The sequence below is a fragment of the Lepisosteus platostomus genome, chromosome 9 (genome assembly GCF_059453375.1).
Source record: "Lepisosteus platostomus isolate fLepPlt1 chromosome 9, fLepPlt1.hap1, whole genome shotgun sequence".
Lineage (NCBI taxonomy): Eukaryota > Metazoa > Chordata > Actinopteri > Semionotiformes > Lepisosteidae > Lepisosteus > Lepisosteus platostomus.
This window is the reverse complement of record NC_142619.1, coordinates 50266630-50279158: the sequence shown is the minus strand read 5'-3', so window position 1 is coordinate 50279158 and position 12529 is coordinate 50266630. Positions and strand designations below refer to the sequence as shown.

At 36.4% G+C, this 12529-nt stretch overlaps 1 protein-coding gene across 3 annotated transcripts in view; it reads right to left on the bottom strand.

Annotated features, from left to right (window-relative positions):
* Positions 1-1861: 1861 nt before the first annotated feature.
* Positions 1862-12529, bottom strand: part of col7a1l (collagen type VII alpha 1-like) — a 156546-nt gene continuing 145878 nt past the window's right edge. For all 3 annotated transcript variants that reach the window (XM_088645415.1, XM_088645416.1, XM_088645417.1), the window contains 6 exons: positions 12082-12135; positions 10751-10799; positions 7089-7289; positions 5238-5306; positions 2889-3074; positions 1862-2259 (listed from right to left, as the gene is read on the bottom strand). In XM_088645415.1, coding sequence (XP_088501541.1) covers positions 2246-2259; positions 2889-3074; positions 5238-5306; positions 7089-7289; positions 10751-10799; positions 12082-12135 — 573 coding nt within the window. In that variant the 3' untranslated portion in view covers positions 1862-2245. The remainder of the gene's footprint in view (positions 2260-2888; positions 3075-5237; positions 5307-7088; positions 7290-10750; positions 10800-12081; positions 12136-12529) is intronic.

Below are 12529 nucleotides of genomic sequence, written 5' to 3'. Positions count from 1 at the left end.
CGCTATAAAACCACTGATCAAACATAAATGCACAGCAAGGTTTATCCTTCAAGCACAGTTTACTTTTATTTTTCAGTGGATGAGGCAGTTAAAGTGCTTCCTGCAAATCAAGTGGCCCACATTGCTCAAATGCTGCACTGCTAGGAAGGAACAGCAGGTCTGAGTCCCCTCCAGGAGGTGGAGTACAGACAGGACACAGCCAAGGAGAGCAGGTGTTCAGGAGAAAAGCTCAGACATGAAAAAAGCCTGGATTTCAGGGGAAGGATTTGCACAGTCTTTTGGCAAACCTTTATATACCTCCCCTGACATGAAAATCAACCATTTTACAAAATTACATACTCCAGAAACAGAATGCGAGTCATTTTTGTGAAAATTATTAATTCATTAGTAAGAATGTTTTCAGTAAGACTACATCGCCATTGGAGAACTGTATATTAAGAAATTTTGTGCATTTTATTGATACCTGGCTTCCACAAAGTTAAACCTTACGTTTTATTAGAATTTACAAATTACACAGAGTTAAAGTTTTATTTAAATGTCAATCTGTTCAACAGGACTCAGACATTGTTTAAGCTTTAGCATTCCTAACGGGTTCATCCTTGACACTTCATTCACAGGAACTTCTGTCACTGTCATCAGCATGTTGTTGAAGATAATTTCAGGACTAATAGTGAAAGAAGATTCTGTGGGCATAAGTGAAAACCAAGATGTTGTGCATTTAGACTGGAAAACATTGTAGGGTCCATAAGATATTAGCAACCAAGACAGACCTAATACCCTCCTCTTTTTGTAATCTTACTTTGTGTTCTTAGCACAAAGAAGTTCAAAGGTCCAGAAAAACACATCTTAAATTAAACTAAATGTTAAATTTACTGTTTCTTATGCTTCTCGTCTGTCAGATTCTACAGACCTGTACTTGTGCACAGTATTGGAACATGCACTTTTTCTTTATCATTAGTAAGAAGGCTAACTTAAATGTATATATTGTACTACTTTTGGCCTTCCTTATTAGATTAATTAATCATGTATTTATAAACGATGTGGTGATAAAATCATATCTCAACAAATCTTTTGGCTCATTAAGCAAAATGGCAGAAAAAAGCCCCAGAGGCAATTTACACATAGTATACAAGTGCAGTGACCTTCTACAGAACAGGGAACATCCTTTTTGTTTTATTTTAATTGGCAGTGAAAAAGCCATCAAGTGTACCCCAAGAACGAAATATTTGAAAACAAAAACGTTTCTTAATTTTGAATAAAGAGAATTAGGACTAGGATCTGCTATCCAAATCCAGAGATATTCAAATTTTTGTTGGATTGTCTTTTCATTCTTTTTAGAGAAAAAAGGTTAGTGTCTAGCTGTTTCCTGCTTCCAGGAGCATGATAATGGAAGCTGGAAAATTCTTCCAAAAGCCTACAAGACATGTTGCATATGGGCCAGTCCATTTTGGTAACTCCATCACAGCTGAGAAACTGTTGACAACAGTCTCTGCATAGAGTGAGCATTATCATTGATGAAATTAGCACTCAGAAAAGCCTTCTGCTATTGTATACCAGGCAGATGTACTGCATAGAACCTACAACAACATTTATTTATTATTACTTTTAAGTGTATGAAATCTTTAAGTCTAAGAAAGCTCCATTCAGATTTAATGCAGGCTGATTATTTTTGTATTAAGTCTGAAGCTGATAATATTTTGGTTTTCTTAACTGTCTTGACCTGGGTAAGAGTAGTGAGGGGCCACTGAAAATGTTAAGACTTCTTTTCCTCTTTCACCTTACTGATACAAACATGATTCATTCTTAGTCCCTTAACAGAATGGAAAGCTCTCAATAACATATACAAATACAGGCAGACTAGTGAGAGAAAAATATATATTTTTATTTTGGCCTTTTTATATCAAAACTAAAAATAAGTTTAGTTTTTTTGTACAAATAGTACTAACAGTGCTAGAGAAATAACATTCTTTTCACTAAACCTCTTATGATATCTTGCACAATTTACTTGGTTAATGACACGATTAACAGGAAACATTATTTTAGTTGCCTTTATACACTTTGCATGACAATAATTTGTAATGATGTAGTTTTTATGCTTTTGCTACACTGATTAAATACAAAATGTAATTATAGCAGTAATGCATTGTTGTTATGTGATATGTGATAATGCACCATTACTAAAAAAAAGGGATACTTCCATTATTTCTTCTTCTTTTCTCTTTACGGTGTACAGGTGAGATTTTTTTCACCTGGCAGGCTCTGAAAAGAAACGCAAAATTTAAAATGCTGAAGCAATCGTCGAAAACAAACACTTCCCAATGACAAAATACAAACTTTTATTTGTACGTATTGGAACCAGTGACACATCATGCAAACACTTTTACATCGAGGGATGGCCAAGTAGTCTTAGTCTGAAAGCACCTTGACCAAACAGAAACACTCCTAAAACTGTGCTCGTACAACATCTGATCTGGCCCTTATGTTTTTTAAAATGCTGCTTCTCTGTATTAGTACCGGGGAATTTTGGAACCATTTCTCTGCAACTACTTAGGTTAAATACTGTCCAAATATATTTAAGTGACACATACAGAGATTGGTGCACATGTTTGATTTTTTATTTCTGCATTTTCAAGTTTTTTATTCAATTGAAACAAAAACTACAAAAATATAACTAACAATGCAAATGTTCATAAAAATTCTATGTCCGGCAGCACCATTGACATTTCATGACTATCAGTGGTAAGTAAAGAGTGGTTAATAGTGGCATTCACGTTATCTGACTGGCAACAACTCTTAGCATCTCTCATTTTCAATAATATTCTGTCAACCAATAATATGATTCATTAAGCAGAGAATTACAAAGGTTATTGCACTATTCAGAGTCTTACCTCTTGTTTCCTTCTTACACCTCAGTTCACAGCTTTTCTTGGATGAGAACCTATTGCTGTTCCCTCCACAGCCACCATAAACAAAAGGCCTGCAGTCATTAGACTTTGGGTGGTAATACCAGAGCAGTGTATAATCAGAACATGACCCCTCAGTCATTGGGATGCTGCAGGGGTCAAACTGGTGCTCTGCAAAAAAGATAAAGAAGTCAATGAAAAGCTAAAGGTGGCTAGTAATTGCATCACATAGTATGGCAAATTAAAAATCTAATCTTAAATGTTTACATTGTACATATTGTGCACCTGTTGTCACACAGCTTTCAAGGATTTTTGAGCAATAAGATTTTTGTCATTTACTGCAGCATTCAATACAGTAGTGTGCACAGTGCAGTACTAATATTTAATAAAAAAAGCCATGAACACTGCAGACCTAATTCTTGGGAATCACAGAACACCCCTGGTTTAACAGTCTAATTGGGGGAAGGTGCATGTGATATGATTTCGCATTTCCCCATTAATGTGGGTGAAATTCTGATTTTATAGACAAAAATATAGCTGATTTATTTCCACTAAATCCAAAGTCCATTAAAGCAAAGTCTGTTGAACGTGCTTCAGGGTATATTATACATACAGTGCAGTATATTGATAAAATATTAAAAATGCAGAATGCAGAAAGCTACAAGGGTTTTGGGCAGCAAGAGTCACAAAAAGCCTGGACTAGTTAAGAGAGTGCTATAGCCCTATAAAGAGTAGGAATACGAAAGATTCTCTGTTTCATGTGCAAAGATGCCTATTTTGTTTAAGAAGGACCATGCACAATGACACAGTACTCTTACAGTTTAATATTCCTCCATATTAGGTACACTTATTGGCAAATTATGAGGAAGCCCAGCCACATACAGTATAGTGTTGGACCTCTGGGAGCAGACATTAACAGTACTTGGCAGGATTTCCACAAGGTTTACAAATATTCACAACACTATTTCATCCCATTTTTCTAGCACTTCCTGTACGATTGAGTAGATATTTGAATCTTCAAACAGGAGTCAGCTTCAGCTGTGGTTGTGATAATGGGTCTAATGGGATTGAATGGTATATTTCATTGTTTTCACCTGTGTTCAAAGACACTGGGATTTGGAGATCGTTCCAGGCAGGGGAGGTAAAGGTAAGACCCATGTTGTGTGGCACTGAATCTACTGATCAGTGTGCTGATATTAATATTGTGTCCAGTGAGCATAGTGAATGTTTGCTGTTATTTCCTGTAAGCCGTTGTGCTTTTAACTTTAACAGAGATAATTATTTGTCTATGAGTTCTATCTTGTCTCCAGATAGATTATGTGATCACAGCTCTTCTCCTGTTCCAGATTGTCATAATACTAAAATATACGAAGTAAAATAATTATATCTTTTTACTAGGTCAGTATACCTGACCTTAATTGATTTGATGAAATTCTCAAATAAATATTTCAGTTAAATGAATGAGATTATCTTATAGGAAGAATAAAAAGGAAGTTTGGAACTATAATTGTTAAACTCAAATTTGCTAATGTACTGAGTAATACCAGTATGCCATAATGCCAGCAATCATATCAATCTGCAACTCACAACTGGCAACCCACTGAAGTTCAGCAGGTGTGAGCCTGGTCAGTACCTGGATGAAAGACCTCCTAAGAAAAACTAAAGTTGCTGCTGGAAGAGGTGTTAATGGGGCCAGCAGGGAGTGCTCACCCTGCGATCCATGGGGGTCCTAATGCCCCAGTATAGTGATGGGGGACACTATACTATAAACATGAGCTGTCCTCTGGATGAGACGTAAAACCGAGCTCCTGACTCTCTGTGGTCATTAAAAATCCCAGGGTGTCTCTCGAAAAGAGTAGGGGTGTAACCCCGGCATCCTGGCCAGATTTCCCATTGGCCCTTACCAATCATGGTCTCCTAATATTCCCCATCTATGAATTGGCTTCATTACTCTGCTCTACTCCCCACTGATAGCTGATGTGTGGTGAGTGTTCTGGCGCACTATGGGTGCCGTCGCATCATCCAGGTGGATGCTGCACATTGGTGGTGATGGATGGGAGTCCCCATTATCTGTAAAGCGCTTTGAGTGGAGTGTCCAGAAAAGCACTATATAAGTGTAAGCAACTATAAATTATTATTATTATTATAAATAATAATAAAGCACTGAACTCAGTAATTTAGATGTGTTCTATAATGTTTTGCAGATTTTTGCATATCTAGTCTTGGATTTGAAAATTCCAATAATAAAATAAGTTTATCATTGTGCCAAATGAAATATCTCCCTTATTTTGAATAAGATGTTTCGTAAATGATGGCTAATATATCGTACTGTACCTTGTAATGGGATCTGAGCAAGTCGTTTTCTCCTCTGAGATGATTCCATTATGCGGTCATTTTCTGAATCTAAAGATAAATGGATTTATTAGTGTTCACAGTGAATAATTTTCAGATATGTCAACACTCTAAATGTTGTCCATTACAGACATATCATGATTCTGTCAACATAACTAGCACTTGATAAATGTCATGAAAATGTGTGCAATGTAGCACTTATGTTTCAGTAATTCTATTATTGTCTTCCGAGCTCCTCTCAAGTGAAGCCAGTTTTAATCTTCACTGTAGAATTGTGTTCACGCAATACATAAGCATCTGAAATGAGGATGTGTGTTGTCATTCTCTTCTCTCCTAAAGGACAGAAAATACTTTTAATGGAATGATTTTCATTTTGCCTCTGATACCACTTTAAATGATCACATTGTCAAATTTGCTACAATTAATAAACACAGATACAATATCTGAAATGAGTTGTAAAGCCCAAATCTATACTGAAAATATATGACAACATATATTTTGCAAGATTTCCTATACAATTGCATATTTGAGTTCAATGGTGTAAAAAATTGCATAGTGTAACACAATCTTTTATGCTATATTAAATAAAAAATGTCTGTAGCCATAGGCTTTTCCATATTCACAGGTGGAATTGGGCATCACCTTGCATACATATGAAATTATATTTCTTTGGAAACTCAAACAGCACACTACACATAACTCTCATTACATTATTCCACCACATGTTATTCCACAAAATGTTTTGTGCTACGCTGATTATGTTCTGTAGGTTTAATAGATCATGGTTCTTTAATTTTATTAGTCTTTGTAAAAATATATATAATACAAACTAAAACTATTAATAGTAAACCATTCATTATGAAGAGCACCATAAGTTAATTACGATTCAGATATAAAATGTCTTTCAGTACAGTACCTTAGTTTCAGACTAACAATCAACATGGCGGATATCAGTTAATTTTAAATGGTAAACGTTTTTGTTTACGTTAATCTGTTAATCAGTTTAATGGAAATTGGGTTAAAGACGTGATTTTGTGTAGTGCCTTTGAAATACCTCTTTACATTATTTTTTGTTTTCAATTTGAATTGAACATTTTATGCCATTTTAATGAGTCAGGGGAAAATAAAGTCAATAATATGGAATGTGCTGATGTTGTTCGGTTTTAATCTATGGTTTCACTGCTTCAACAGGGTGCTGTTTGGAATGAAAATGTGTTTTTATTTTATTTTTTCCCTCATTAAACTACAAGATAGAGACTTTTCTTCATTTCATAAAATGTTTGCTTATGAAAGACACATTTTATTAAAACTAAAACAATGACATTAAATTCTACATCCATTCCTCAACAGCGTCTAAGAAATAGAATTTGGTGACAGATGCAAAGTGGTCTGGGATATTGAACGTATCTGTCTTTAAACATATTCTCAAGATGGCAGGCTTTGAAATCACCACATTAAAGCTTACTGTGCATTCCTTTGATCAGTGCAATTGAATCGTTTTTCAATGCAAACACAAATTTACTCAGCAGTTAGAAGCTGTGAGTTAAAAGATGTTTTTCTTATGTGTTTATTTCATAGCATGTCTTGGTAATGGACTTAATCTTTAGAACCTTGTTACTGTTCTGGGTTCTCAAAATGTATTATTAGTGCAGTCTGTGACAACAACAAGATCCGACTATTAATGCCAGCAATATGCTGTAGCTCTGGAAATATCTTTCTTATAAAACAGCTATAGTAAAGTGCGTATTTCACAGGCTTTGTGGCCATATTTGTATTGGAAGCAAATCTATTATGTTAAAATGAAGAATGATTTGTAGAGTTATTTTCATTTACTTGTGAAATTGCTTTCTAGCATCTGCTGCTCCAGTTGCACGGTGCTTTCTTGTCCTTTGGGCCCACCCTCTTCATCGTTTTCATCAAGATCTTCTGAGAGCTCTTCAAGCCCAGCTAGGTCTCCCTCCGGACCCTCCCCAGTGATTATATTATTGTCTTTATCTGGGTCAGCTGAATTCACCACTAACAGAAAGTCTTTGCCTGGAATACACACACAAAAAATAGAACACCAAAAACCTGAAAGCATACCACACACATGTAATACTCATAACGAACATGCACCCATCATTTTCTGTTATGCAGAAACATGACAGAATTTTCATCATTTTCTGTTGTGCACTTTCTGTTTGCTACAGTACTTCTATGCCTGTAGTGTACTTTAATTCACCTTAATACTGTCCTTGGAGAAGACAAACACTAGTACGAAAGTAATTCAAAAGATGTTGAAACTTGTTTGGCTTGTGATTCTGGAATAAAAAGAATTTTACAGAAAATATTTTCAATTCATTGTCAGGTTCTTAAAGCTAACTCTCAATTAAATTATTTTGATCCTTGAAGCACAAGAATAGTAAAAACAATAATGTATCATTTAATTTCTGCATGCCTTTTTGTTATATGTTATTTCAAGGTTTAGTGATTGATCCTCTAAAGTACATAAATACATTTTGGAACATCCATCCATCCATCCATCCATTTTCTGACCACTTTATCCAATACAGGGCTGGAGTCTATCACAGCAAGCAATGAGCAGAAGGTAGGCTACACTCCTGACAGGATGCCAGTCTATCGCAGGGCACACACAGACACGAACACAAACACGCACATTCAAACCAGGGCCAATTTTGCCTGAAGCCAATTAACCTACCAGTAGGTTTTTGGACTGTAGGAGGAAACCGGACCACCCAGAGGACACAAGGAGAACATACAAGCTGATACTGTAGCACCACAGGTCTGGAATTGAACCCAGGGGCCACAGGGCTGAGAGCCTGAAATGCTTACCACAGTGCCACCATCCTTCCCCATTTTTTAATCAACTTCAAATAATACTGTGGAATTGTGTGTCTGACCTTAATGTAAATTATATTACACTTTTTTTAGGAAACTGTATAACACTAATGTGTATTTTTACAAGAAACAAGAAAAATATTTTTCAGGTTCTAGATATGAGGTCAACCATTCTATGGAGCACATACTGTTTCAGATATCGGTAAATTTTTAAATATATGTAAGAGATGAAGCTTTGTCTTTGTCACGGATGTCGGAAGGGACAAACCGTGGAGAGGCAGGAGAGCGAAAAAGGCCCTGTGCGAGGCGGCGGAACGGGGAGTTAGCCCGGGCTCGTCAGTGCAAAGAGTTCAGGAGTGCCGTATAGAAACCTATGCCCTCAGGTAGCGGATGTGGGGCGACCTGGTGCTAGGCGGGTCTCAGGACATCTGAACGTTAATGCCGAGCGAGGCAGAATAAGTGACCCGGAAATATATAGCCCAAGGAAAGAGGGAAACCGGAAGGACAGCAAAGCAGGAAACTAGGGACAGGACAGAGTAGGAGCGTCCTCATGCTGCAGAGGGCGTGACGGTCTTGCCTTTTTGCAGCAGCATATACCTATAGAAGAGGCAGAGGGGGATTTTCTGATTACCTCTTTGGAGCCAACACTCAGCAATGACCTGATGGAGGTGGAGGAGGGACTTAAAGTTTAGTAAACATTAATTGCCTAGTGGTCTAGTGGTCACCAGATTGGCTTAATTTAGTAGAACTGTAGTTTATTTCCTGACATATCAATCCCATTTCTAGGAGAATAAACAAAAATAAAAGCTCATAAACTTTGTAAATTCATTTCCTTTCAGTAATGTCTGATTAAACCCCTGCAACTATACTAGAGAAACCAAATTCTAGTTGAAAGAGTCCAAGATGTCTCACAGCCCAAAAAATGTAAGCAAACTTTCTTACTGCAGTTACAGGTTAGTGAATATCAAAACATAAGCAATAGATTTGATTAATCATTGATTGTTCATCATTCTGTCACTCCTGCTTCTTAGTTGAATACAGTACGGTACTTTATGATATAAAAGAACAGATGGCTGAACTAGTAGCTCTTCTTGCTGTCCATTTCAGCATGAATCAAAGCTGAGGACTACAGCAGAAAACATTGGATACATAATTTCAGCCAGCATCAATTAAGCAACCAGCTGGAAGGCTCCACAGAAACCACTCTGACTGTGTGTCTAACTAAAAGTATTACAATTATGTAATATCTTCCTATTGTTCTCAACAAAATGATTAGGTTTCCCAAACTCAAAGATGCAATCGCTTCAATTAATAACTGAGCCAGATTTAATGTACTGCTATTAATGCAATTTTAATAGTCTTATAAAGTATATAACCTCTTCCCTCATGCAAAGTTAGGCTCTTTTTAGAACAGCTTGCTGATCTTGGTTATTAGTTAGCTAAGGGAAAAGACTGTGTTTTAAACACACGGGTTTCAGAAGAATATCTTCAAGACATTCATGATCACTACATGATCATCTACAGTAGAAAGAAACTTTTAAAGTGTTGCTCTGTACTGCACACGGCAATATGTAACATTTATGAAAAAATCTAAATGACTTTGTACATAACATTCTTAAATGCAGTCACACTCTCATTGATACTTTTCTTTATATGTACACTACAATAAAGTTACTACTTGTGCCCAAGATTGGTGCTGTTTAAGACCTACAATCACTCTATGAAGACTGTCTGAATGGACACATGAATCAAGTCTGCAGTTGCCTTCAGCAATGTTCCAAATACACAGCACATCAACAGCCTTGCTTCCTGTGACATCACCTCCAACCTGTTTTCTCCCAGTGGGTGAGGCTTATTCTGCTTCTACTTCACAGTCTTCAGGAATGATGGGACATACCACATTCTGGGCAGGTCCCACCCTGATGGACAGGAGGACAGATCTTTCTTATGTAACATGCCATCCATCCATTTTCTAACCACTTCATCCAATTTAAGGTCTCGGGGGAGCTGTGGCCTATCCTGGCATTCAACAGGCACAAGGCATGATACATCTTGGATGGGACACCAGTCCATTGCAGAGCACACCAAGACACAAACACAGATATGCACACACTAGGACCAAGCCAGTTAACCTACCAGGATGTCTTTGGACTGCGGGAGGAAACCGGATTACTTGAAGGAAACCCGTGCAAACACAGGGAGAATAAACTCCATGCAGATAACACCCTAGGTTCAGAATAGAACCCAGAGCCCCAGTGCTGTGAGGCAGAAATACTAACCACTGCAGTACTGTGCTATCCTATGGAATATTCCATTTCCTCATATTTTTAGGATAGTCTAATATGTGTGTGTACATTTGATAGTATTTATTTAATGAATACTTAGAAGTGCGTGCTACAAATGTGTTCTACAGAGTTGTAGAGTTTTACAACTCAGTGAAACATTTAAATCCCTAACAGTATCCTTGTGCTTTGAGAATCCCTGAGATTTATATCCTTAAAACTATAATTACTGTAATCTTTAAAGCATATAATCAAGACATATTTGAGGACTAATTCAAATATGTATACAGTAGTAGATCTGTGCTTGGCATTCAATACTGCCAATTTATTAACACTTTGTAATCTAGCCCTTACCTTACCTCTAGCACCACTTACCACATTTTTCACTCAGCTCTTTTATGATGACCTCTTTAACGTCTTCCACCTAGACCAAATTGATTCAATATTGTTAGGGATTTTAATATTGTTAGTATCACTATGCATCTTGTTCTAATCATTAATTTCACAGTATTTTCATGCATGGCTGTAGTTTTGAACTAAAAAAACAGTGGATTTCAAAACCTCTTTTCATCTTTTTTGTGCTACCCAATAATGTATTCAGGAGATATGGTTGCACTGAGTGTTGCATTTGTGCCATTGGCATGCAGAGTAAAGACATGATGGGCATTATCTTGCTTGTCTTGAGGGACGAGAGTCTGGCCAAGTGGCTCCCCACTGTAAACCAAGTAGAGGAATGCTTGAATAATGAAGTATCAGGTATATATTGATACAGTATCCTGGTAAGCAAATGATCACTATTGACTTGGACACAGTTACAGTGGTCTTTCTGCTGACCTTCTGTTATGAATGCAATTAATTTTTTTTTTTAAAGTTCAGTACACTAACAGGAGCCATGTCACATTATTTTATAAGAGTGGTCTTGCATAACCTCTCCAAAAAAGCAATGAAAAAAATAATAGTGTAAAGAAATGTGATTTAAATAGTTTTAATAATTACTGTTAGTATTAGTAAAATATTTTTTTACCACAGGTTATAAGTCTGTCTTTGTCAAGCATGGATAAGTACTGTATCATAGAGTAATTTACAAATCTTCGTATAACAAATTAACCTTCACTTCTCTTGTGTTTAACTAAATGTGTTTTGTTATTTGATGTTAGCCTCCTCAGCTATTAATGTGTTGTCAGAAAATAGGACTCTTAAAAATTGACAAAGTGAACAGCATGCATATTTATTTTACACTAATCTTAAGAGACTTAATTGAAATCTCGAAGCCAATTATCCAAACTACTGAATATGATTTGAATGACTATGCCATAGACTTAGCCATAGAAAATGAGCAAATATTAAGCATTACTCTTGGAGTACAATATACTGTGGTTTTGTATGCAATCTTTCTTGGCTAATCAACATACACATTCACATATGAATGTGTATTACAACAAAGAATTGATGTGTTCAATCAAAAATGTTGCAGAAGTTATTTCAGTAATGAGGCAGTTTGATTTAGCCAATATATTCTGGTCAACTGGAGACTTCATAACTGCTTCACATAAGTGCCATCTTAGAATAAGTGTTTGCACATTCTCATAAAATACAAGGACATTATTACATTTCTTTCATCGGGTTGTAAAGAAATTCAGGTTGTGTACAAGGGCAGTGAACCTGCCACATGTCATCTAGAGCTGGTGGTTTGAGGGTGCACTTACTGTGAGTCCAGGATCCCCCTTTTCCCCTTTAGATCCCTCTGAGCCCACCTCACCCTGCAAGATATTCAATAAAGATAGCTAGTGGCACAGCAGCCATGAGTAAATACAAAATGTCCTTATCGTATAGTAATTTCTATTTTAAACTCAAAGCACTTAACAACTATAGTATATTAGTCATACAAAACAGAAATTACCAGAGGTTTTTTGTTAGTTATTCCCAAAATGTTGCCACAGAATCATTCATATCAAGAATAAATGACATAAGAAACCATGAGAATCTGCTAATTGGAACAAAGGTTAATGTGGCTAAAAGGGAATTTTGAGCTATGTATTAACTTTTAGTCACTTTGTAACAGTGACACAAGTGCTAGCTGTACTTTATGGTCCATACAAGTAGAGGTCAAACCATCTTAGTTATTAGGAATTTAACATATAGTGTATATGTAAC